We start from the raw sequence: 25,153 nt of genomic DNA on the forward strand, positions 1-25,153 counted from the left end.
CTCCATTTATATTTGTATTTATTAATTATACAAAGTAATGGGTTCTGTTATGACATTTTATTCATGTGAAGAGCATATTTTGGTCATCTTCAATCCCCTGTTATTATATCCTATTTCCCCAAACCCACTATTTCCTTTTCTCCACCCTCGAGTTCTCCTATTTTTATGTGTTATAGCTATTGTTTGCTTATTTCTCTTAAAATATTATTGTAACATGAACACATGCATATAAATATGAACAAAACCTGCAGGGTCCATTTTATGTTGCTCAAAGGAATGATTTTAGGGTTGACCACTTGGCACTGCATAACTACTTAGTGTTAGTCTCTCGAGAGGACTTGGTCTTTCACCCTCAGCAGTTAGTGATTACATAGAGCTTGTCAATCAGGGGTAGGGACTTGTGAGATTTTTCAGCATCCATGTTGGTACAGTCACTGATGTTGTCATTGTTCAGATCTTGTTTAGACTTCCATATTTTTTAAACATGGTTTTGATTTCCTGTCCTCTAAAGGAAACATAGTCTCACAAGTGCAGGAGGACTGTAATAGGTGTTAGTGCCCTTTAAAAACTGCTTCTCAAGACCTAAGTGGAATACAACATATTGCGTGTTAATTCGATGCAGTTGCCAAATCAGGGACTTCAAAAATTTCAATTCCCTGTCATTATGAATTGAAACTCACTGCTGTGAATGTTGTGTATGCAATCAAATGGTTTATTACATTTTAATAGGCAGGCTGGGAATGTACACTTTGTTGAGAAAAGAATGAGCATTTCAAATTTCTGAATAAGAATATATATATATCTTTAAATCATTTAAGCCATCATTTTTACTTTTTGTTTTCTATACCACATTATCTATGATTCTACAGCTGCCTTTTGTAAGAATAGCTATGGCCGTTGATGAAATTCTACAGCATGTAGGTGACAATGGAAGATTTCAAATTTCGAGGGCTGTCCTTTTCATCATTTTATGTTTGCTGTTATCCCCTCATGACCTCATGGAAAATTTTACAGCAGCCATCCCCAATCACCACTGCAGTGTAAAACTTCTTGACAATCACAGATCTGAAATTAATATAACCATGAACTTAACTACTGAAGCTCTGCTGAAGGTCTCCATCCCCATGGGCCCAGATCAGAAACCTGAAAAATGCCGACGCTTCAGGCACACCCAGTGGCATTTCTTAGATTCTAATGTATCAATTCCTAACAACACTGAGCTGGAGACTGAGCCATGCCTGGATGGATGGACATATGACCACAGTGATTTTACTTCTACCATAGTTACTGAGGTAAGACCATCTAGTGTTGACCGTGAAGCTTAGGTACCAAGTATTGAGATGTAAGAGAGTTTCACAAAATATTGAGACCTTGGAAAGAGATGAGAAATGTGAGTGTGTGTGTATATGTGTGTGGGTATGTGCCTGTGCATGCATGCACATATGTGCCCACATATAGTTTTCCAAGAGAGATATAGCTTCAAAGTTAAGACTGATAGTCTTTTGCCTTCAACACATACTTTATACCCCTATATTCATATTTAATATAGATTTTCCCCCATATATTTGAAAAGAGAGTAACACCATCATTCTACAGAGCTTTTAACTGAATGTGCTGATTACAGTCAGATATTATGGTTGGCAGTGTATCTTTGGGACTCATCTTATTTGGGTGAAAAATCTTAGATCTATTATTACTGTTAATCAACTTTATGATTCAGTTTATTAATATTTAAGGCATACTAGTACATATTATGATTTTTGGAAAAATTCTGGTTAATATCATCATCTGAACATAATCATTTAAAATTCCAATTTTTCAGATAAGTGATAACTATTTAGAGTTAGAGTGTTTCAAGGATGACAATGAAAACATTTATGGTACATTTTTAGAACAGAAGTTCTCAGAAATGAATTTTCTGCAAAAGATGAGCTCTGGAGGTTACTACCTATATCTATGCTGGTTTGATATTTTGCATATCTTGAGTAGGTTACCACCGATGCTATAACTTCATGAATTGGATAGCTATGATATGTTCAGAATATAGAATTTTCCCTGAGTTTTGGGGGCAGGTGGTAGTTAATAAAGATATAAAGATGTAAAATGTTATATTTAGGACTGACCAGTTAGTCTCTTTTTCTAAGCTATTGAGTAATTCTGTGTCATCCACTGATTGCTACCTATTGCTAGAAGTAGCTTCTCTGAGGATGATTGAGAGAAGAAATAGGTCTATAGGTATACACATAATGAGATGTGTTTTGGTTAACTTTTATTGTGATAAAACACTATAGCAAGGCAATTTATAAAAGAATGTTTATTTTGGGTTATGGTTTCATAGAGTTAGAGTCCATGATGGAGGAGAGAAGGATCATCTGCAAGCTCATATCTTTATCCACAACCATGAGGCAGAGAAGAGGCTTTGGGAATTTCATGAATCTTTTGAAACCTCAATTTCTACTCCCAGTGACACCCATCCTCCCACAGGGCATACCTCTTCATCCTCCCTAAACAGCTCCACCAATTTGAACAAACATATGAGTCTTTGGACTCACTCAAACTACCACAAGAAGGCAATCTGATATTATAGCCATTGAGCAAAGTAACAACAACAGGTTCCACCCCAGGGCTTATGTTATCCTTAACCTTGGACTCTTGACCAGTATTACCATACGAATATGAAATATCCCTCTGTGAAGCATGCCTCAAATCCTGCAGAGAAGTGGTTAGTTGTGTCATGATTGTTAAATCACATCACTCTTGCATGAGTGGATACATCTCTTGTTAGAAATTGTTTCACATTCCAAAACATGTTCCCATACTAAGACAAATATCTTACATTTTCTAAAGGATAAGTAAATCCTCTTCACTGAAGATAGAAAATGTAGATACAGATTGTAAAGTTAACTACTTCCACTTATTAAAATCATGCAATCATTAAAGAATATTATTAAGCTATTAAGAAAAATAAAATTATGAAATCCACAGGCAAATTGATGGAGCTGGAAACAATTATTCTGAGAGAGGTAACCAAGAACTAGAAAGAAAAATGTTACAAGTTTTCGTTCATCTTTAAATGTTAGTTTTGAGTCTTCACATATGTGCGTTTTGTTTTATATACTTATATAGGCCAGAAAATTATTAACGGGGCATGGGAAGAGAGTTTCAAGGGAAGGGAGATAGAATACACTGGTATAAAAATTTCAAAAGGAGTAATGGAATTGTGGTTTGGGAGGGTAAAGTAGAGGAGAGGATGGAAAGGAAGGAAGAAAGAAATAACACTAAAAATATTTAGAAAATGTCCCACGGATACCCAACTACTCTATAAATAGCTTAATATATGATACCACAGTGTGGTGTACGGTATATAGGTTCCATTTAAGGCTGAGTATTATGCAGTCCCTTATTTTCTCTGTGTTGACCAGTTTTGGATCTCTTCATTGATCATCATCTACTACTAAGGAATAGAGACTGCTCTGAAAATAAGTGATTGATGCAATAATCTCTGGATATAATGTAATCATTAGGAGCCAGTTAAATACTATGTACATTTAACAAAGTAATAGTAGTAGACATTCATCTAGGGACAATGACATGTCTAACCATAAGTTACCAAGGAAGTGATCATTACCAGTGTGAAAATATATCATAGCCTGTTTCTTATTATCCAGCAAGTATGTTATCTGGTTGTAATTGAGGCTTCTTTCCAGATACTATATATAATTATTCATGCTATGGTATCTATTATTCAATCTTTTACAGTGGGATTTAGTCTGTGATTTTCAATCATTCAAATACTACGCACAAGCCATCACTATAGCAGGACATTTGGTGTCTGGTTTAGTATGTGGCATTTTTTCTGACAGGTAAGTTTCTTTTTTGACAAATAACCATCTATGAAATTGATTTTCAAGAGTATACATTTTTATTAAAAGATTTTTTAAAAGTTATGAACATTGAAAGAATCTCGGTAGACTGAATGCATTATAATGATAGGTATGTTTCAGAGAAATAAAAATCTTTGGAAGATTGAAATCATTATGTCAGGCTCCCAAAAGGTGTTCTCATTGAACTGGCCCATAAAGAATTAACAGGTGGTAGAGGAAAAAAGGTAAGGAGCAAACAAAAGCATCACAAAATGTTGTGTAACAAACATGATTAATGCAAAAATAGCATAAATTTAGCAATGAGAGACAAAGTTAAGAAGCTAAATTTGTAAGAATTGAATCTTCATTTTCTCTTACATTTGGTATATGGGAGGCCAGAGAATTGTGACAACTAAAAGGATATGTGTATTTAAGGAGTGTGGGACGGAAGGGTGTGTGCAGGGAGTGGGAGAGTGAAGGGAGTGGGGATTTGGGTTGGTATTATTTAAAGTAATAAAATAAAATAAAATAATAAAAAAGGAAAAAAGAAAAAAATATAGTGCACTTAAAATACTCATTTATAAAAATTCATTTGCTTGAAGTCCATAAGAAAGTTTATGACAGGAGGCTAAGAACAATTGAGCATGGTGACTGCTCAGGGAAATTTCTAGAAAGAAAATATAGAGTTAAGAATAGATAAATACTTCACAACCAGATGAGTAATGAGGCAGATTTGAAAACAAATGGGCTAAGAATGATATAATACTATTAACTTATGTTAGTTATTAATATTTATGAGGAAGGATATAATTCAATTAGTATGTGTGGATATGCTTTGCAAGAAAGAAGAAAAGGTAGCAAAAATGGTGAGGATAGAGAGATGGCTTAGTACTTAAGAGTGCTTGCTGTTATTTCAGAAGACCACAATTCAGCTCAAATGTCTCATTCTGGTCTCCATGGGTACCTGCACACCTCTCTCTCTCTCTTTCTCTCTCTCTCTCTCTCTTTCACACTCACACACATATACACACACAAATAAAATTGTTTAAAGAACTTAAAATATATTCAGTGTGTTGGCTCACTCAGAAATAGAGAAATGTGCTTTATTAGATACATAAAGGTAGTGACCGTACATTAACATTTATGTAAAGATAGATGACTTTAATTGCTTTGTGGTGTTGGTAAAGGATCTCAGGAAATAAGGGTCTAAGAGTAATGAGGATTCTCTGGGGATATGCTAATAATATGTAACTAATCAGTTGTTACATTTTTCACTACTTTAACTGTTATTACCATAGGTTTGGAAGGAAACCATTGCTGGCATATTCTTGCTTAGCCTATGGGATTTTGGGCACCTGCTGTGCCTTTGCCCCAAATTTCTTCCTTTACTGTGCTTTGAGATTCCTGTTGTCTGCCTCCATAAGTAATATTTTAAGCAACTGTACTATCCTTGGTAAGTTTGCCTTGATCTGTACATATACATTACATTTTTCTCTTGAAGTCATCTTTCTTAAATGGTGCAGGATAGTGTGCTGGTTAGTTTTGCCAACTGGACACAAGCTAGAGTCATATGGGAAGAGGGAGCCTCAGATGAAATGATTCTATTAGAATCGACTGCAGGCAAGTATGAGGGACATTTTCTTAATTAGTGGTCAATTAATAGGCTAGAAGGGCCTAGCCTATTTTGAGTGGTCCTACCACCATGCAGTAGGTAGTCCTGCTTTATTCAAGAAAACAGACTTAGCAAACCATGGAGAGCAAGCCAGGAAGCAGTCTTGCTCCATGGCCTCTGCTTCAGTTCCTGCCTCCAAATTCCCTTCATGCCCTTACTTCCCTTCATGATGGTCTACAATCTCTAAGATGAAAGAAACCCTTTCCTCCTCAAGATTTTATTGGCTATGCTGATAAACAAACCAGTAAAATGCACACTAATACAAAACTCTTTTTTTTCTTTTAGTTTTAGAAGAAACCACAACTCAGTGGCACAGCAAAATCATAGTACTCAGTGGACTGTCCCTCAGCATTGGCCACTCCTGCCTTGGGGCACTTGCTTACTTGGTTTCAGACTGGCATATGCTGCAACTTGCTTATGCCTTGCCCCACTTCATATTTTTCATTGTTTTCTGGTATGTGCACTTTGATATACATACTAAACAATTAAATTCCAAGGATTGTAATGTATGATGGTGTTGTTATGTTACTGAGGAGTATTTGGCCAATTACACATTTACTCTGTGCCATTTTAAAGTGCTATATGTAGAGAAAGAAATTTAGAAGTCTTAGAAAAAAATCAATATTAGGATAATTCCTTCAGTTAATTTATAAAACTAAGTGGATGGTCGCTCAAAATTTCATTTTTGTATCCCTTTGTTTTGCACTTGAATGTTGAGATTGAACCATAGGAAAATCTACCTACATGGCAGTCAAGGACAGAGAGGTTTGAAAATAGATACTTTTAAATCCATCTTTAGGAAATTAAAACAGTCTTTTTTTTTCTAAACTCAACTACTCAGATAATCTTCTAAGCTTAGTGTTCTCTGGGATAAAACATAAGTTGTTATTTTAAATAAACAGTTTAAGAATGTAATAGTATTTTTAATTTGGATTAGGTGCAATGTTGTATTTAAAAATTGTGAATCTCAATTTAGAGTCCCATGCTGAAGTGGCAGGACTTTTTTGAATTAGAGTGCTATGAAACATTTAGAATTTGAATAATGGAATCTTTACTCCTTCTGTAAGAATAAAAGTTTTGTTGTTTTCCTAGCTGCAAAAAAATATTAAGAGGCTTAGCATTAGGGTATAGCAGTGGGATTCATGCAGAAATTGAAGCTTGGTTAAATCCTGGAATGTTCTCTATTGATAGGAGGGAGCATAGCTATAAAATTATTCTTTTCCTGAATAAAAGAGGAATGTCTTTGGACCTTAATATGACCTGCCTTTCTATTCATCTTTTAAACAGCTGGGGGCCAGAATCAGTCCGGTGGCTAATGACCACAGGGAAAACAGAACAAGCAATAAAGGACCTACAGAAAATTGCCTTCATCAATGGAAAAAAAGACATTGCACATAACCTAACTACTGAGGTACTAGAAACCTGTTATAATTATCTTTAAATTTCTCACTGCCACCAACTAATAATAACCACAGTGAAATTATAAATAAACATACCCAAGAGCTAGAAGAATTTGGGCAAGATTCATATTAAAGAGATTATTATGGCTACTCTTTTTAATTTTTTTAATTAAACTATATCATTTTCCCATTCAGTTTCTTCCCTCTAACTCCTCTGATGATAGTCCCATCTCTCTTGGGAACTCCTTCAGCCAATAGCCTTCAAGATACTGGTCCACTTTCTGCATGGTCACATATACTATATATACAGATGTAAAAAAGTGAGCCTCATTCTGCACATCAGTAGTTGCTATATATTTGCACCTAAATAAATCAATACAATCTGCTCAGTCTGTTTACTGTTACTTACATGTATTTGATTTCAAGGATAATTATAAGTATTGTATGATCAATTAGGAAAACCATTCCCTGGAGACAATTATTTCTACCTCTTTCAGAATTTCTTAGTTGCCTATAGCTCTTTGTCTTGGTGTGGGGGGCTGTGAAAGACTTTCCAATATCTCTGTAAGTCCTGGTCTTATTTAGGCAGCCATATTGTTCAGGTATCATGGGTAATGCCCCCCTTCTATTTTCATGAGATGCATATCACAGCAGACTTCTTGATCTTCTGGCTCTTACTATCTCTTCTCCCCTTCCTTGATGGTTCCCGAGTCAAAATTGTTAGGAGTTGTGCAGTAGATACATCAAAAGTGGCTGGGAACTTTATGATCTTTGTATCTTGATGAGTTGTGGTTTTCTGTAATGGTTTTGGTCTTTTGCAGTGAGAATTTTGTTGGATCAGGGATGAGAACTATACTTAAAGGTATAGGGGCAAATGTTTAGAATGCAGTTTGCAATTGATTCTGGTTTAGTTAAGTAATGGTAGAAATCTCTCCTCTAAGATCATTGGCTGTCTAGGTTTAGGTATCTGGCTGTTTCCAGAACGAGGCACTGGTGGGGCCTTCTATTCAATTCAATTAGAAATCTGTTGGTTACCACCAAGATAATACCATTAGTGATATTTTGTGATGCTGGCCATTGTTGTGATTCATACTCATCTGGGTAAGACTATTGATTGTTTCTTTCCTTTGGCAACTTGCACAGCACCCTCCAGTACTATGCCAACCAGACCTCAGGGTGGTATTAAGGTTAGATCCAGTTCACATCCACTAAGTCCTGTATACAAAGCTCATGGTGTCTGTAGCAATAGGGACTTACCTCCAATGTTTAGGAGAGAAGAAAGGCAACATCTATAGCCTGTATTTTATTGGAAGTCTCTTAAACTGCACTAACGTGAAACGGTATTTCATGGGCTTGGTACTAGAATTTTTGTTAGATCATCTGTTTATCTTTGTGTGTGCACTGTCATCCCAAATCTGAAGATTTGGAGCTAGTAACGACAGAGAAGACAGAAGATGTCTGTCAATTTAATATTGACAGTATAATATTTTCTAATTTGATCCATTTTACATATAAAGTTGATGGTTTCATTTTTCTTTTCTGCTAAATTAGTTTATATATTCTGCAGTTTTATTGTCCATTCATCTGTTGAAAGACATTTTGGTTGCTTCCATTTTCTAGTTATTATAAATTTATCAGTAGTGAACATAAATGTGTAGGTATCCTTTGAAGACAATATTCCTGACATTTGTGATTTTTCAGCATTATCTTAAGATTGTGTTGAGAGGGTGAAAAGAATTGTGTAGAGTAATATGTTCAGGTATTTCAGAAGTTCACAATGTATTCATCACACTGGTCATGGAAGGAAAGTGTGTGTGTGTGTGTGTGTGTGTGTGTGCGTGCACACACACACAGACTTAGTAACTTGATTTAAAACCTAACATTAAATTACAGTCTGTGTACATTATCACCCTTTTCTAAATGAAAAAAAAATGAACATTGTTTTGGATTTTATTTTTAAAATGCACCATGGAGAAATGCTTTCCACGAGGGAAGATTCTTCTGCTCCATTACCAGTCATTTCCAGTACCAAATGACCAGCCCTGAGTTGTATACACACAGATAGTCTTATATGGATTGAGATGGTGATATTTATATATATGAATAAATAAATAAATAATATTTCTATATGTGTAACAAATATAAAATGTAAAAGAGGCCATGGATTTGGGAGAGATAAAGGAGGTGCATGGGATGTGTAGGAGGGAATGGAAGATAAAACGTTATTATAATTTTAAAAAAATAATCCACCACACTCCATTTCTTTAGTGAACTAATATTTATATACGTTGAACATGTTCTGATTGTCTTGAGGGAACCACAGGATTGCCAGGCTAATTACAGTCATTGCACTTACTTAAGAAAAAAGAAAATAAGTTGAATAAGCCTAGCTGACAAGTCCTGGATATAATGTAATATGTACACATTGAAGAAAAATGATAAAATAAAATGTGTTGAGGATTTGTGTTTTTGATGTCTGTAATTACAGTCATCATAAATAAGTGGCTAGATATAAGTATCTCCATTCTTGATCATTCTGTATTTTTTTCAATTTAAGCCATAGAAACAATTAGTTAAAAAATATATAGTATGAAATTCCCCAAATTAATAAAAATATATTAAAAAACTAGATAAAATATTTTAAAATATTGAGTCCTATGGTTAATAGTTAATGTATAATTTTACTGAAAAATTAATTTCACATAAAATTGATAACCGTATAAGTTATATACAAGTCTGAAATGATGCAATAAAAATTAACTGGAATTTTTCTGGTAATTAACTAGATACAAGACTTGATTCACTATGAAACAGCTATTAATTAATCATTTATAATTAGTACAGTTGGAGATTCTTAGGGAGTTTTTGATAACTGTCATTTAGTTTGAGCACCACCTAAATAATTGCAACTGTTTCTGATCAGACTGCACTGATAAGAAACCTATGAATTATTAGCAAGTCATTTCTATAATTTTTATTAGGGAATAGTTTCATAGTGTATAATATATGCTGGTTCATCTAAACATTTTGAAATTTATTTCTCTTTATTTTTTATTTATTTGCTTTAAAATTCTTATTGTACTTATTACTTATTTTGTGTACATGTTTTGGGGCACACACTTGCCATGAAAAACACATAGAGGTCAGAGGACAACTTGTGGGAATCAGCTTTGGACTAGAACTGTGGGTGCTGGGATTGAATTTAAGTCATCAGGATTGGTGGCATGAATTTTACCCTATGCATTTTTTTTAGATGGTCTGAGTATAATCTAGGCCACTCTGGCTTTGTAAGGTAATTATTGGTGATTTATATCAACATACAGGAGTGGAATATAATTCGTGAAGATTTGTTTCAAACTTTTGTTTGATGTAAATATTTTGACTTGACCTTTTATTTTTTTGAAGACTATGCAATCTAAACTTAAGGAAAATCAGAATTCAACCAGCAAACATCTCAGAATAAAGGACATCATTATTAACCCTATGATGCGTAAAATACTGATTTGTAATTCCATTATAATGTAAGTAGTTTACTCTTTCCTCTTCTAACACACAGTCAACTGATTCATCCTCATCCTAAACCTTGGGAGAACATATGGGCTAAACAAACATCTCTCCTTTTATTCAAGACACTAGAATGCAAAATACAAATACATGTAAGGAAGAATAAAAGCAACTTATATGGGTCATATTACTTTGAAATGCTTCATTTGATGATTGCAATTTACAGGGGCTGGAGAAAGATAAACATGAAATTAAAAAGGCTATTTAGACCTGAACTAAGATTTACTAAATAATAAGGAAGACAAATATATCTTTTGTTAAACTGATCAGTTTTATTCATATCTCGATGCAGTAAACCTAAAGGCATAACACTGGAAAAAATCCACACACATTTTGCTTCAAGTTTTGCTCAAGGCTAAGTTTCTTAAACATACACATACTGCATGTCAAACTCTTCCACTGGAACAAGAGCTGCAAGACATGGATTTTGAGTCTAGACTTTTCTATACAGTAAACGATCACTAAAAACAGCTTCAAACTTCTCATTGGAGTTATTTCATAGATAGACGGACAGGCATCTGAAGAACTCTCCAGAGACCAGATTCTTCAGTGTTTGTATGTAGCAAACACTTTTAAAAAATCTGGGTGAGCAGGATATGATATAGAGTAAAAACTGAAATGTAATGTAAGAAAATCAAAGACAAGTTAAATATAGCATCACTTTATACTTTTTTTTTTTTTTTTTGGTTTTTCGAGACAGGGTTTCTCTGTGGTTTTGGAGCCTGTCCTGGAACTAGCTCTTGTAGACCGGCTGGTCTCGAACTCACAAAGGTCAACCTGCCTCTGCCTCCCAAGTGCTGGGATTAAAGGCGTGCGCCACCACCGCCCGGCCACTTTATACTTTTTTAAAGGAAATTACCATCTCCCAAACAGTAGGAAAATGAAGAGACAATCTTAATTTTTAGCCTCTTGAAAAAGCACATATTAAATGACTCGACTGCTGCACAGACTCTTATATTTATTGATTTTATTGAGCTTCATTTTTTTCTCTGCTCCCCTCTCTTTCTATCCTCCCTCATTGAACCCTCTCAGTTTGTTCAGGAGATCATGTCTTTTTCTACATCCCATGTAGATGAGATCCACATGTGTCTCTCTTAGGGTTCTCATTGTTGTCTAGGTTCTCTGGCATTGTGATCTGACTGGTTTTCTTTGCTTTATGTTTAAAAACCACTTATGAGTGACTACATATGATAATTGTCTTTCTGGGTCTGGGTTACCTCACTCAAAATGATGTTTTCTAGACCCATCCATTTGCTTGTAAATTTAAAGATGTCATTATTTTTTTCTGCTCTGTAGTACTCCATTAGGTAAATGTACCACATTTTCCTTATCAATTTTTTGGTCGAAGGGCATTTAGGTTGTTTCCAGGTTCTGGGTATGACAAATAAAACTGCTATAAACAAAGTTGAGCACATGTCCTTGTGGTACAATTGAGCATCCTTTGGATATATGTCCAAAAGTGGCATTACTGGGTCAAACCCAGCCCTACACAAAATACTCTTTCTTTAAGTTTTTCAATTTCTCTGGATTTCCTCCATGTCTGTTGCTATGTCCCCCTTTTCATTTCTGCCTTTTGATTAGTTTGGATAATGCTTGTCTATTTTGTTGATTTTCTCAAAGAACCAACTCTTTGTCTCAGTGATTTTTTTTGTATTTTTTTTTTAGTTTTTATTTTATTGATTTCATCTCTCAATTAGATATTTACTGCAGTCTCATTCTCCTGGGTGAGTTTTTTTTTTTTGTTCTAAAGTTTTCAAATGTTCTGTTAATTCACTAGTGTGGGATTTTTCCAGCTTCTTTATGTAGGTATTTAATGCTATGAATTTTCTTCTTAACACTGCTTTCATTGTGTCCCATAAATTTGGGTATGTTTTGTGGTCATTTTCATTGAATTTTTGGACATCCTTAATTTCTCCCTTTATTTCTTCTTTGACCCATTGATGCTTCAGGTGAGCATTGTTTAATTTTCATGTGTTTGTGGGCTTTCTGGGATTAATGTTGCTGTTGAATTCTAATTTTAAGCAATCATGATCTGATAAGATACATGGGGTTATTCCTTTTCTTTTTATCTGTTGAGGTTTGTTTTGTTACCTAGTATGAGGTCAATTTTTGAGAAGGTTTCATGGGGTGCTGAGACGAAGGTATATTCTTTTATGTTTGGATGGAATGCTCTATAGTTGTATAAGTTGTTTGAGTCATAACATCTGTTAGTTCCCTTATTTTGCTGTTAATGTTTTGTCTGACAGACCTGTTCAGTGGTGCAAGTGGAGTGTTGAAGTCTCCCACTATTAGTGTGTGCAGTATAATGTGTGATTTAAGCTTTAGAAGTGTTTCTTTTACATATGAGGGTGCCCTTGTATTTGGGGCATAGGTATTAAGCATTGAGATTTCCTGTGCCTATTATGAAATGACCTTCTTTTTCTCTTTTGATTGATTTTAGTTAGACGTCCATTTTGTTAGATATTAGAACAGCTACACCAGCTGTTTCTTAGTTTCATGTGATTGGAAATTTTCCCTACACTTTACTCTGAGGTGTTTATGCCTGTCTTTGAGGTTGAGGTGTGTTTTTGTAGTGATGTACAGATTTTTAAACTATCTTCATTCCTTCGTTTCAGAGTTAACACTCATGGTTCTAGTTCTTTTTCAATTACTTACATAAAATAAGACACCAGTGAGGGATTTGGAATACCTGTTAACTTTTCAAAGGACTGGCATTCATTTCCCAGTACCCATATGGCAACTAACTATTGTCGGTAACTCCAGTATTAGAGAATCCAACATATCCTCTCCTGACCTCTGCATACACAGAAATACATATAGGAAAAACACACATAGACATAAAATAACACTAAGTCAATAAAAGTTTGTGTGATATACAATGAAATAATAGAAATCTGTGTCTCTTATCTTATATATAAAATAAATTTAGAAAGCTGATCTTTGAAGCAGCTTATCATCATAAAATTATATTATTTAAAATATAATTTTAAAGTGATCTATTAAGAGCATCAGTAATACATAGATCCATTGTTCATATATTTTATCTTGTCCTACTAATTATATATATATATATGCATATATATACACATTTTTTTTCTTTTCTTCAAGACAGGGTTTCTCTGTAGCTTTGAATTCTATCTGGGAACTAACTCTTATAGACTAGGCTGGCCTCAAACTCACAGAGATCCTCCTACCTCTGCTTCCCGAGCACTGGGATTAAAGGCATGTGCCACCACCGCCTAGCTAATGATGATATATTTTATATGTAATTAATTATTATATGTAGTAATTATAATGTGTATATATAGTATAATAATTTCAAATTAAAAAATTATCACAATTTTCAAATTTCAGAAGGCTTATTTTATGCTTGAGTCACAAATAATAAAAACACAGAGCCACATATTAGGGTTCAAACTGAAGACCAGGAAAGCAAATCAGCCAAGCCACTGGTTCTCACTTCAACCTCAGTTTGAAAATGGTGATTCTGCCTTCAGAATAAGATTGAGACTGAGAGCTGTCTCCTCCCATTTTATAAGTCTCTCTAGTTCTGGGACTAAGGGCATGCACCACTACCACCTGGTTTTTATGGCAAACTAGTGTGGCTACTGGGATTAAAGATGTGTGTGTCACCACTGCCTGGTCTGTAAGGCTGGCCAGTGTGGCTGTTTTACTTTTCTGATCCTCAGACAAGCTTTACTTATTAAAATATAAATGAAATGCCATCACATTTCTGAATGAAATGTCACTGCACATGATGTGTTACTTTTGATTCTAACAAAATTATAAGGCAGTCTTATAAAGATGTTAAACTTCAAACCAATATTAAAGAAATTATGCATCTCTCAGGAATATATGTGTTTTCACTTTGGATCCTAAAACACTTCACAAGTAGAGTCTATCAAGGCAGTGGGCTAAGTTCAGAATGTTTTTAGATAAAAATTTACTTATATAAACTCTACTCAATTTACTGATAATTTTTATCATTATCTTATTTTCATGTGTTTTTCATAAGTAACTTCTGTGACATTATAAAACTCCATTTCATCCCATACTTGGTATATTAAGTTTTAGTTGTATCTTTGAAGGAACTAATAATCCCAAATGAGCCCTCCACATACACCATAATAAAATATTTTCATGCCTCAATTGGTTGAATGATTCTTTGTGCTTTCTTCCAGTTTTGCAGAAATTTTCGGTGGTTATGGTATCTTGTTGGATGTTCAAATTTTGGGAAAGAACATATTCCTGAACCTGATTCTCCTAGGATTGACAGACATACCCAGCAAATCAATTACATATTTTATAATAAGAAACGTAAGACGTCGTCCTTCAATTGCTTTTACACTCCTTACAATTGGCAGTTGTATTGCCATCACCATATTTATACCTGAAGGTGAGACTTCCTCAGTCTTTAGAATCCCAGTATTAATATATATCCATGTACACATGGCTTTCCCAATAGTGAATGTATCTCATACTCTGCTGCCTAGAAGAGCATTAGAATATTTAAATTAACTATTTATTTATTTTTTTTTAAATTTATTTATTTATTAAGGATTTCTGCCTCGTCCCCACAACCGCTTCCCATTTCCCTCCCCCTCCCCTGATCATGTCCCCCCCCCATCTGCTCGAAGAGCAATCAGGGTTCCCTGACCTGTGGGAAGCCCAAGGACTGCCCACCTCTATCCAGGTCTCGTACGGTGAGCATTCAAACTGCCTAGGCTCCCACAAAGCCAGTACGTGCAGTAGGATCAAAAACCCACTGCAATTGTTCTTGAATTCTCAGTATTGTGTGTGTGCTCATAGGCACATGTGTATGTACATTCTATGTGTGAATGTATAGACATACCAGTGTGAGTATCCCGGGAGGACAGACACATTGGATAACCTAGAAATGGAGTTAGAGAAAGTTTCTCATAAGCTGGGCGATGTGAACGCTGGGAAAGAATTCTGGTCCTCTGCAGGAGCAGTAGGTTCTCCTAATGAGCTATCTTTCCAGCTCCCTTATTATTTAGTCTAAAAGAGCTTTCACATTTTAACATTTATTTATTTACTTATTTATATGGAAGCAGTGGAAAAGATACAATCATTACAAGTAATATTTCCACCACCCAAATTAAAGCTAAAATATATAACTTTCTTTAAAGAGATTTATTTCTAGTCAAATTTCAGGATAAGAAAAATGACTACAGAAAATTATATTGGGTTGCATGGTGAATTCTTGGACTGGGCTAAGAATTGTAATAGGGGGCTCGAGCCCATTAGTTTCTATACAGAAAATGACATGCCCTAGAGTGCACATGTGGAGGTCAAAGAACAACTAACGGTAGTTAATTCTTTCCTTCTACTGCATAAGCTTCTGAGACCAAAACAGGTCCTAAGGCTTGATGGTCCCTTTACCTTCTCCATCATCTAACCAACGCTACAGTCAACTTTTACGTCTGTACATTTTAAAGACTGTGAATTCCTTAATAAGAAGAATTCCAACCTTATGGCATCCTTTAAACTTTGGAGTTCTACAAAAGCTATCACTAGGAAATAATTATGCATTATCAGTTATGAAAACAGTCAATACTGTAAGGCCTATAATAGCAGTATGTGCTTGGCATGAAGATATCACGTGGAAAGGACAGTAACTACAAACAAGTAGTTTGAAGAATCTCTCTAGTGCCATTGAATGTCGAACCTCTAAACCCAAATGGGTATTATTTGGTAACAAATGCACAAAAAGGATGCATTAGGAGGCAGAAGGAGGACATGTGGTTTGGAAAACTGGTGTCATTGTGTTAATAACCTGTAAACAACGAAGGGGAAAGTGATGAGGAGGAACTTGATTACAAAGTATTTCATTGTCTTCGTCTAGCAAATATTTTATTGAAGCTCCTCACCAGTAGGAAAGTCAGTCTTCTAATTGGGCACTATTTCATGACGGCATTTCAGAGTATTTATTTAAATCACATAAAGCTGAAACCATGAACTGTGATTAGTTTGTACTGGAGACAGGAAGAATCAGGCGAATGGAGGTTTCCTTAGAAAGAAAAATGAGGGTATTTGATGTCCATCAGCTCTTTCTGTGGTGTGTGGTTGTGACTAGTCCCTGACAGGAAGTAACTGAGAAGTTTATTTTCACTGATGGCTTTAATGGGAGATAGTCACAATTATGGTGGCAAAGGCAAGATGGCCAGTGGCTCCATGAAGTCGTGAGTGTGTGGCTAGAGATTATCCCTGAGTCTTACTTTCCAGGGAGGTGGGCTTTGCTATTTTGTCAGGAGTCTGAGACTTGGGTCCTTGAAATGGCCTGATCTTTTCTGTTACACACATTCACTCAGAAGTTCATTCACTCAGAATAACTATTACCACAATCATTTCTGAGTATTCTATTTTTTTTCATTTCTGTTCATGTCTTTGCCCATTTTTCATCCATGTTATCTGAAGTCTTGTTATGTAGTGTTAGGAGTTCTTTAATATTCTGGACTTAATACTGTCAGGTACTTGTTTGTTGTCATTGAATAGAGTCCATTTTCAGTCTCTTGGAGTTCATATACCTTGTTCTGTAGTTTTGAGGAAGATTTCATATTTCATTATTGAATGTGATGATGGTAGTGAATTTTCATCTATGTCCTTAATTATGTTGAGACAAGCTCATTTGATGAATGATAATTAAACTTTTTTTTTAAAAAATACAGATCTTTTGTTAATATGTTTGTTTTTCTATATTCAGGTTTGTTTTTATTTTATTACTTTTTCATGCTTTCTGGGTAGATTTGGGTGGGTGGGTGGGTGGGGTAGAGAGGATCTAGGAGGAGTTAAGGGAGCAGAAACCATAATCAGAATGCCTTTTCAATAGAAAAGGCAGTGCTTGATTCCAGATAATATCTTAGTGTTTAATATTTTAGAAAACCTGTGTAGTTTTTTTAAATCAGAGATCAATAAATATTAATAAAATCATCATTTTCTCCCTTACCACTGTCTGCAGAGATGTATGTCCTGCGCCGTGTTCTTTTCCTGTTGGGAAAAGGCTCCTTTGCAGCATTCTCTTGTCTGAGTGTTGCCTACGCCAATGAACTCACACCGACAGTGTTCAAGTAAGAAAAGAAACTGACAAGGTTCCCCCTGAATACTGCTGGAAGCTTCTAGAAAATTTAAGTGGGTTAATAGGTGTCATTTTTAAGAGGCATTTCCAGCATTTAATCTACTTTAAGGAATATGCTCCAATGTGCTGAGAAGAATATGTATTTCATTTCTGTGGGCTGGAATAGTCTATAGATAGATATCTGTTAGGTCTATTTGATTTATGGTGTGGTTTGACTCTGAAGTGCATGCTGCGGTTTAGTTTGGATGACCTGTGCCTTAGTTACACCTTGGCAATTTGGGGAAGAAAATGTTTATTTAGTTCATGCTTTCACATCACTGTTCATCATCAAAGGAAGTCAGGACAGGACGTCAAACAGTGAAGGAACCTGAAGGCAGCAGCTGATGAAGAGACCATGTTGCTTACTGACTTGCTCCACACGGCTTGCTCAGCCTGCTTTCTTAGAGCATTCAGGGCCACCTTGCCAGGGATGGTTGTGTCCATATGATAACAATGCTTTTTCTAGGACTCTAGAGGCATTGTGATATGTAGATATATACACACCATTAACAGCATTGGATGCTTGGAAAATCCACATCGACCTTGGGTGATTTCGGATATCTGTACTGAAAATGATGCTATTAAGACAAAGCTTGTATATTCAGGTTTTGCATTTCTGGTCTATTTTTGAAGGTCCACTATACTTGGTGTTTATAATGTTGCTGCCCGAATAGCAGGAATATTGTCTGCCTTAGCACTTGTTACTAGAAAGTATTTTGTACACCTTCCTTTGATTCTCTGTGGGATCATACCTGTACTGGCAACAATCACCATCTACTTTCTGCCGGAGACTTTAAATCTTCCAGTTATGGACACTATCAAGGATTTGGAGAAAAGGTGAGCTCTTATGCTGGTGTGATTTTGTGTGAAGGTAGGGTGTGGAATTTTGAAATGGTTTAAGATTACATGGTAGACTTATATATGCTAATTTGATAAAGTTAGGACTAGAATATTTTGGTTAATTTTGTTAATATTATGTTATTATACATTAATACTTATATAAGACACACAACTGTGATTGTTTTTACAAAATAATTTTAGTATATACATTTATGCATTTAAATAACAAATCCCCTAGCATCTTGATATGTTTGCCAATGAAAAAAATGTTTACTTGTATATTATTTCATATAAGCTGTGACTTGGAATGCATAATTTCTATATCATATACTATAAAATTGGGTATGTTTTTCATATCTTTTTGTCAGACACCTAGTCAGATATTTGTATATATTATGTAATATCAGAAATACGTATGTGAAAATGCATAATCAGACAGTGTTAGTCAAAGAACTAGATATGGAACCCAAATTATTTGAAGTCAAATATTGCTTTATTTCTGCTTTTCCTGATGGTCTTAAATGTTATATATTAAGCATTAAACATTATGGCTGAATAATCAAATTTAAAATTTTCCAAATATCTGTGACATAGTAATTGATAATAGTCGTCCTTTTTTTCTTAATTTAAATGATTGCTTTTATAATTTCTAAACCCTTAAAGCTTTTAGCACAGTGTTTTGATGATGATGGTCATAGATATAAGGCTATGCATGTAATTTTTACCAGAGGATTTTTTTTGTGAAATAATCTGTCTTTTCCTAAAACATCAGTCATTGTCCTGGTGAACAGTGAAGATTGTGATAAACCTTCCTTTGACTGTGTCCCATTTCATAAGCGTGGAAAATTACCCAACCTTTTAGAAGAATTTCATTTGTATTTTCCCATGTAATCAGCACGAACACCTGCTATGGTTCACAATGATTCTGCGATTATTATATATATGAAAAACCTGATCATGAGCAAGCTTGAGTAAATTATTGAAAGATTTCATTCCCAGAGTGGACTGGACCTTCCTACAACAACCAATAAACCGGCCCTCCCTCCAGAGACATATGCACAGCCCATTCTGATCTGAGCAGTGCCTCAGCTGAGACTCCCTTCTCAGGAGACCATTGGCTGTGTCAAATTAAAACTTTTTATTTTGCTTTTTTATTGATTTTTATTGAGCTCTACACTTTTCTCTGCCCCCCTCCTTTTCTCTCCCCCTCCCCTTTAACTTTCCCCCAAGGTCCCCATGTTCCCCATTTACTCAGGAGATCTTGTCTTTTTCTATTTCCCATGTAGATTAGATCTATGTAAGTTTCTCTTAGTGTCCTCATTGTTGTCTGAGTTCTCTGGGATTCTGATTTGTAGACTGGTTTTCATTGCTTTATGTTTAAAAACCACTTATGAGTGAGTACATGTGATAATTGCCTTTCTGTGCCTGGGTTACCTCACTCAAAATGATGTTTTCTAGCTCCATCCATTTTCCTGCAAAATTCAAGATGACATTATTTTTTTTTTTCTGCTGTGTAGTGCCCTATTTTGTAAATGTACTACATTTTCTTTATCCATTCTTCAGTCGAGGTGTATTTAGGTTGTTTCCAGGTTCTGGCTATGACAAACAATGCTGCTATGAACATAGTTGAGCACATGTCCTTGTGGTACAATTGAGCATCATTTGGATATATACCAAAAAGAGGTATTACTGGCTCAAACCCAGCCCTACAAAAAATATTAGAATGAAAACTCCAACCAAAGGAAGTTGGCTACACCAACAAAAACACAGACAATTGGTGGTCTCATAGCAGCAGATCACAAAGAAGGGAAAAACACACAAAATAATATCACCCAAAACAAAAACTAAATTGAAAGGAGATAGCAATCATTGGTCATTAATATACCTTAAAATAAATGGACTCAAGTCACCTATAAAAAGGCAGAGGCTAACAGACTGGATATGTAAACAGATCCCATCCTTCTTCTGCATACAAGAAACACATCCCAACCTCAAAGACAGACATCGTCTCAGAGTAAAAGGTTGGGAAAAAATATTCCAATCAAATGGAATGAACCTAAGAAACAAGCAGGTGTAGCTTTCCTAATATCTAACAAAATATACTTCAAACTCAAATCAATCAAAAGAGATAAAGAAGGACATTTCACATTAGTCACAGGAAAAATCCATCAAGAGGAAATCTCAATACTGAACATCTATGCCCCAAATACAAGGGCTCCCTTATATGTAAAAGAAACACTTCTCAAGCTTAAATCATACATTAAAGCCTATACACTAATGGTGAGAGTCTTCAGTTCTCCCCTCTCACCACTGGACAGGTCAGTCAGACAAAAAATTAACAGAGAAATAAGAGAACTAACAGATATTATGAATCAAATGGACTTAACAGACATTTATAGAATATTCCATCCAAACAGAAAAGAGTATACCTTCTTCTCAAATTAAAACTTAAAGCTAACTATGACAATATTCACATATGTATCTACTTGGTATCGGTAAAAATGTTTCTTTCTTAAAACAGACCACCTTATGTGTCATCTCCACATGAATAATTTGTTTCCAGATAATACATCTTCTCATCATTGTATACACAAGTCCCAGATGATGACAAAATGACTGCATAGACCTGCTGACGTGCCACAGGTCCACTATTCTCTTTCAAGTTTTATAGTTTTCAGATCAAGAACATGAGCATTTCACATTTCATATGTCTTCTTTCATAAAGCCAGTATTATTTAAGAAAAGCAATGTTTTTCTGATATGTTGGGAAGTCTGAATGAATATTTAAGGGAGGTGGAGAGGTGTAATAACTTGTGAAATACAAACAAATTTTACTTATATATTTTTTAACAGTTCTGTCTCACTTGAATGTCCATTCATCTAATGCTTTTCTATTTCTTTGATTCCTGGAACAGGTTGATGAACAAAAGCATCAGTAAAAAAGAAGAGCAAGACTTCTTGGAAACGACAGAGTGTTAAAGAAGCCCAAACCCACAGGGCTTTTATAAATATAAACCCTCCTTATTCTGCTCTGTACTCTAGAGACTGGATCCACTGATGGATATCCACAAATATACTTATTAAATAAACCTATTGCAAAAGCAAATCTCCATAATAGAAATGCAATACATAAAGCTTTATTAAATACTGGAGTAAAGGTTCTGTTCATGAAAAAACTAAAACAAATCTGTACAAAAATACTTTGTCTTAGTAGTAAATGAAACGAGTTCTTTTTTAAATTGAGAATTGAAAACAAACTGTCCAAGAAACCAACCAATTCTCTTTCTGTGCTTGTCCTGAAATATGTATGTTTTGATTTGAAAAAGTTTGATGGTAAGAATAGTTAAGTTTGAGACTATGTTGAACAACTTGATAATCATTTAGAACATAAAAGCAGTACTTTTTAATTGTTTAGTAATTCTTTTAAAAACTCCCACATATTGACAGTTCCATATATAATGAGTTTAGGATTACCATTTTTGTAATCCTAATTGTAACACCAAATGAACATATATTAGCAATAACTAGAACTGAGCAACATCATAACTAGGATTATACACTCAGACTTTCTTTCCAGGTTTTTGGTAGTAAGAAGTGAGTTACGTGCATCTGGTGAGGGGCAATATCAGGGAATTGTCAGATGTCAAAAGGCACATGGAAAATACTTGCATTCTCTAGGCAAATTTTCTAATAAAATCTGGATTGGAAGGAACAAATTACACAAGATCTTAAATGGCTCAGAAATTTTACACTCTGGAAGCCTCTAGGTCAGGCCATTGTTTCATGTGTTACACTTTATAGTCCACATGAAGCACAGGCACACCTCATAATCTCCTTACACGACTTCCACGTGGGATGAAGCACAAATGATGAACATGGATGTGGGAAGCAAAAGTGAATTAGAGTGAATAAATTTTCCAAATTCAGGACACTTGAAAACATTCAAGACAGATTTTCTCCTTCAGCAATTTCATAAGCCAATTCTTATTTTCTGAAAGTTCTCCATAGTAAGAATAGTGTTATCTTCTCCCTGAAGTTGATGTAGGTTTGCAGAGGGAGCGTACTAATCATTTGTTAGTATGGTCATAGTTGCTCGAAGAGAAACTGTTTACTAAATAGATCCTCTCAATAATGGTATTGTGAAATATGTGTGTGTGTGTGTGTGTGTGTGTGTGTGTATCCAGTGGTGTGTCATATATGTCATGTGACGTCACTGTTTACCCACCATTCCATGGGTGAGCATTTGCATTTGTTTCCAGTGTTTTGCTATTCTAAATATAGAAAAATGGCTGATTAGAGCATGATCAGTTTCTCACAGCTCCAGGTCTTTTTACAGTGGGAAGGTATTGAAGTTTCAGAAGCCAGCAGATAGAATTATGGAAGCAAACACAGAAAACCTGGCATTTTTATAGAGTAGAATTGAGGAATAGCAAGAGCTGCAGCACCCATTATTGAAAACAACTGGGCAAAAACTGTGGCTGAGCTGAAAGACATAGTGAAAGGCTCTGAAAAAAGCATTGGCAGCCTCCCAACACTAAGCAGAACATCATTCTCACCAGATATGGCATTGGAGTCTCTAGCATACTGTCACAAGCCGTGGTCTTTTTTCACTCTTGCATTTGGCTTCACTAGTGGAACTGGATGACATTTTGAAATGACTCATCTGAGTTTTCAGTTTGACACTCAAAAGTCTCTCTATTGACCTGAATCCAGGACCTCCCAGCAAAGGTCATGAACTAATCCTATGGTTCTGTAAGTGAAAGACTGGAGACATATGCCAAACGTTAGGCCATGAGAAGCAGGTCAGAGATGTAGGGAGGGAAGTGGATTATTCCCCTTCATTGCCACTAATTAGGAAACCTAATTACAAGAACTCTGGCACGGGAAACAAGTGGCTGCAAATAGTTACTTATTGATGTGAAATTACAAATCAAAACAAACAAACAAACAAAAAACAAAAAAAAAAAAACCCCAGAAATTAGGAGGATGGGCCACCTGAGCTTCGCGTGTCTGCTACTGCTTGGTATAGACTGCTGAAACCTCATACTGGGTCCACACATGCAGTCATTCTGGGGACTTCAGACCAGCTGGCAGGCTGGTAGAAAGCTTGCTACCCATTCAGCTCCATCCTAAACAGTAGGGCAGTAAATAGCAATTGAACCCTTCCCCCCATTCCTTAAAGATTTTTGGACAGACCAAATAGCTTTAAATATTTACATATGCTTTCATTCTAATAATAGGGTACTTTCTCTCTTCTTTTATTTTGCTCTCATTTCTCTTCTTTTTAATTTCTAATTTCTTATCTTCTTTATTTTCCTGTTTTCTTTTTTTTAACTTTATTTTTTATTGAGAAAAGGAAAAAAAAACAAGTTTCCACTTCCTCCCAGCCTCCCATTTCCCTCCCCCTCCTCCCACCCCTCTCCCCCTCCTCCCACCCTTCTCCTCCTCCTCCCACTCCTCTCCCCCTCCCTCTCCAGTCCAAAGAGCAGTCAGGGTTCCCTGCCCTGTGGTAAGTCCTAGGTCCTCCCCCCTCCGTCCATTTCTAGGAAGGTGAACATCCAAACTGGCTATGCTCCCACAAAGCCAGCACATTACGTAGGTTCAAAATCCCGTGCCATTGTCCTTGGCTTCTCATCAGCCCTCATTGTTCACCATGCTCAGAGAGTCCAGTTTTATCCCATGCTTTTTCAGTCACAGTCCAGCTGGCCTTGGTGAGCTCCCAATAGATCAGCTCCACTGTCTCAATGGGTGGGTGCACCCCTCGTGGTCCCGACTTCTTTGCTCATGTTCTCCCTCCTTCTGCTCCTCATTGGGACCTTGGGAGCTCAGTCCAGTGCTCCAGTGTGGGTCTCTGTCTCTATCTCCATCCATCACCAGATGAAGGTTCTATGATGATATGCAAGATATTCGTCAGTATTGCTATAGGATAGAGTCATTTCAGGTTCCCTATCCTCAGCTGCCCAAGGAACTAACTGGGGACCTCGGCTTGGACTTCTCAAATTTTGCATGCAAATGGATGGAAATAGAAAACACTATCCTGAGTGAGGTAACCCAGAACCAAAAAGATGAATATGGGATGTACTCACTCATAATTGGTTTCTAGCCATAAACAAGGGTCACGGAGTCTACAATCGGTGATCCCAAAGAAGCTAAGTAAGAAGGTGAACCAAAGGAAAAACATATAGTTGTCCTCTTGGCTATGGGAAGTAGACAAAATTGCCGGGGAGAAAATTGAGATCTTGGGGGTGGGGTGGGATGGGGGTAAGGAGAGATGGGAAGAGAAAAGGGAGAAGGGGAGAATGGGGGGAACTTGGGGAAAAAGGAGGATTGGGATAAAGGAAGGTTGGATAGGGGAGCACAGAAGCACAATTCTTAGTTAAGGGAGCCACCTTAGGGTTGGCAAGAGACTTGAACCTAGAGTGGCTGATATTTTCTTTTTAAAGTTTGGTTTTTATCACAGGTTCAGTCAATCCTGGGTCTTGTAGTTCTTGTGCCTCAGTCTACCAAGTTAATGGATTGCAGACAGGAGCACTAACACTTAGCTTTTAATACTTAATTATTTAGTATCTTCTTTTTTCTATTCACCCCTTTTCAATTATCTTTCTTTTCCAGCTGTAACAGTTTATTCTCTTATTTCTCTGTTCTCATCTTTCCTCCTCTTATTATAATTCTTCTTCCC

General features: G+C 35.8%; 1 protein-coding gene across 1 annotated transcript; it reads left to right on the top strand.

The window, feature by feature from the left end:
* The first annotated feature begins 890 nt into the window (after positions 1–890).
* LOC121461009 (solute carrier family 22 member 22-like) lies at positions 891–21,453 on the top strand. Its single transcript, XM_041671687.1, has 11 exons — positions 891–1,292; positions 3,760–3,863; positions 5,162–5,316; positions 5,821–5,989; positions 6,823–6,946; positions 10,341–10,456; positions 14,681–14,895; positions 17,479–17,587; positions 18,268–18,471; positions 20,892–20,897; positions 21,390–21,453. The coding sequence occupies exons 1-11, from the start codon at positions 891–893 to the stop codon at positions 21,451–21,453; spliced, it is 1,668 nt and encodes a 555-aa protein (XP_041527621.1).
* Positions 21,454–25,153: the final 3,700 nt, after the last annotated feature.

The sequence above is a fragment of the Microtus oregoni genome, unplaced genomic scaffold (assembly GCF_018167655.1).
Source record: "Microtus oregoni isolate MIOR12 unplaced genomic scaffold, Mior012 000022F_ref0000154, whole genome shotgun sequence".
In the NCBI taxonomy this organism is placed as follows: domain Eukaryota; kingdom Metazoa; phylum Chordata; class Mammalia; order Rodentia; family Cricetidae; genus Microtus; species Microtus oregoni.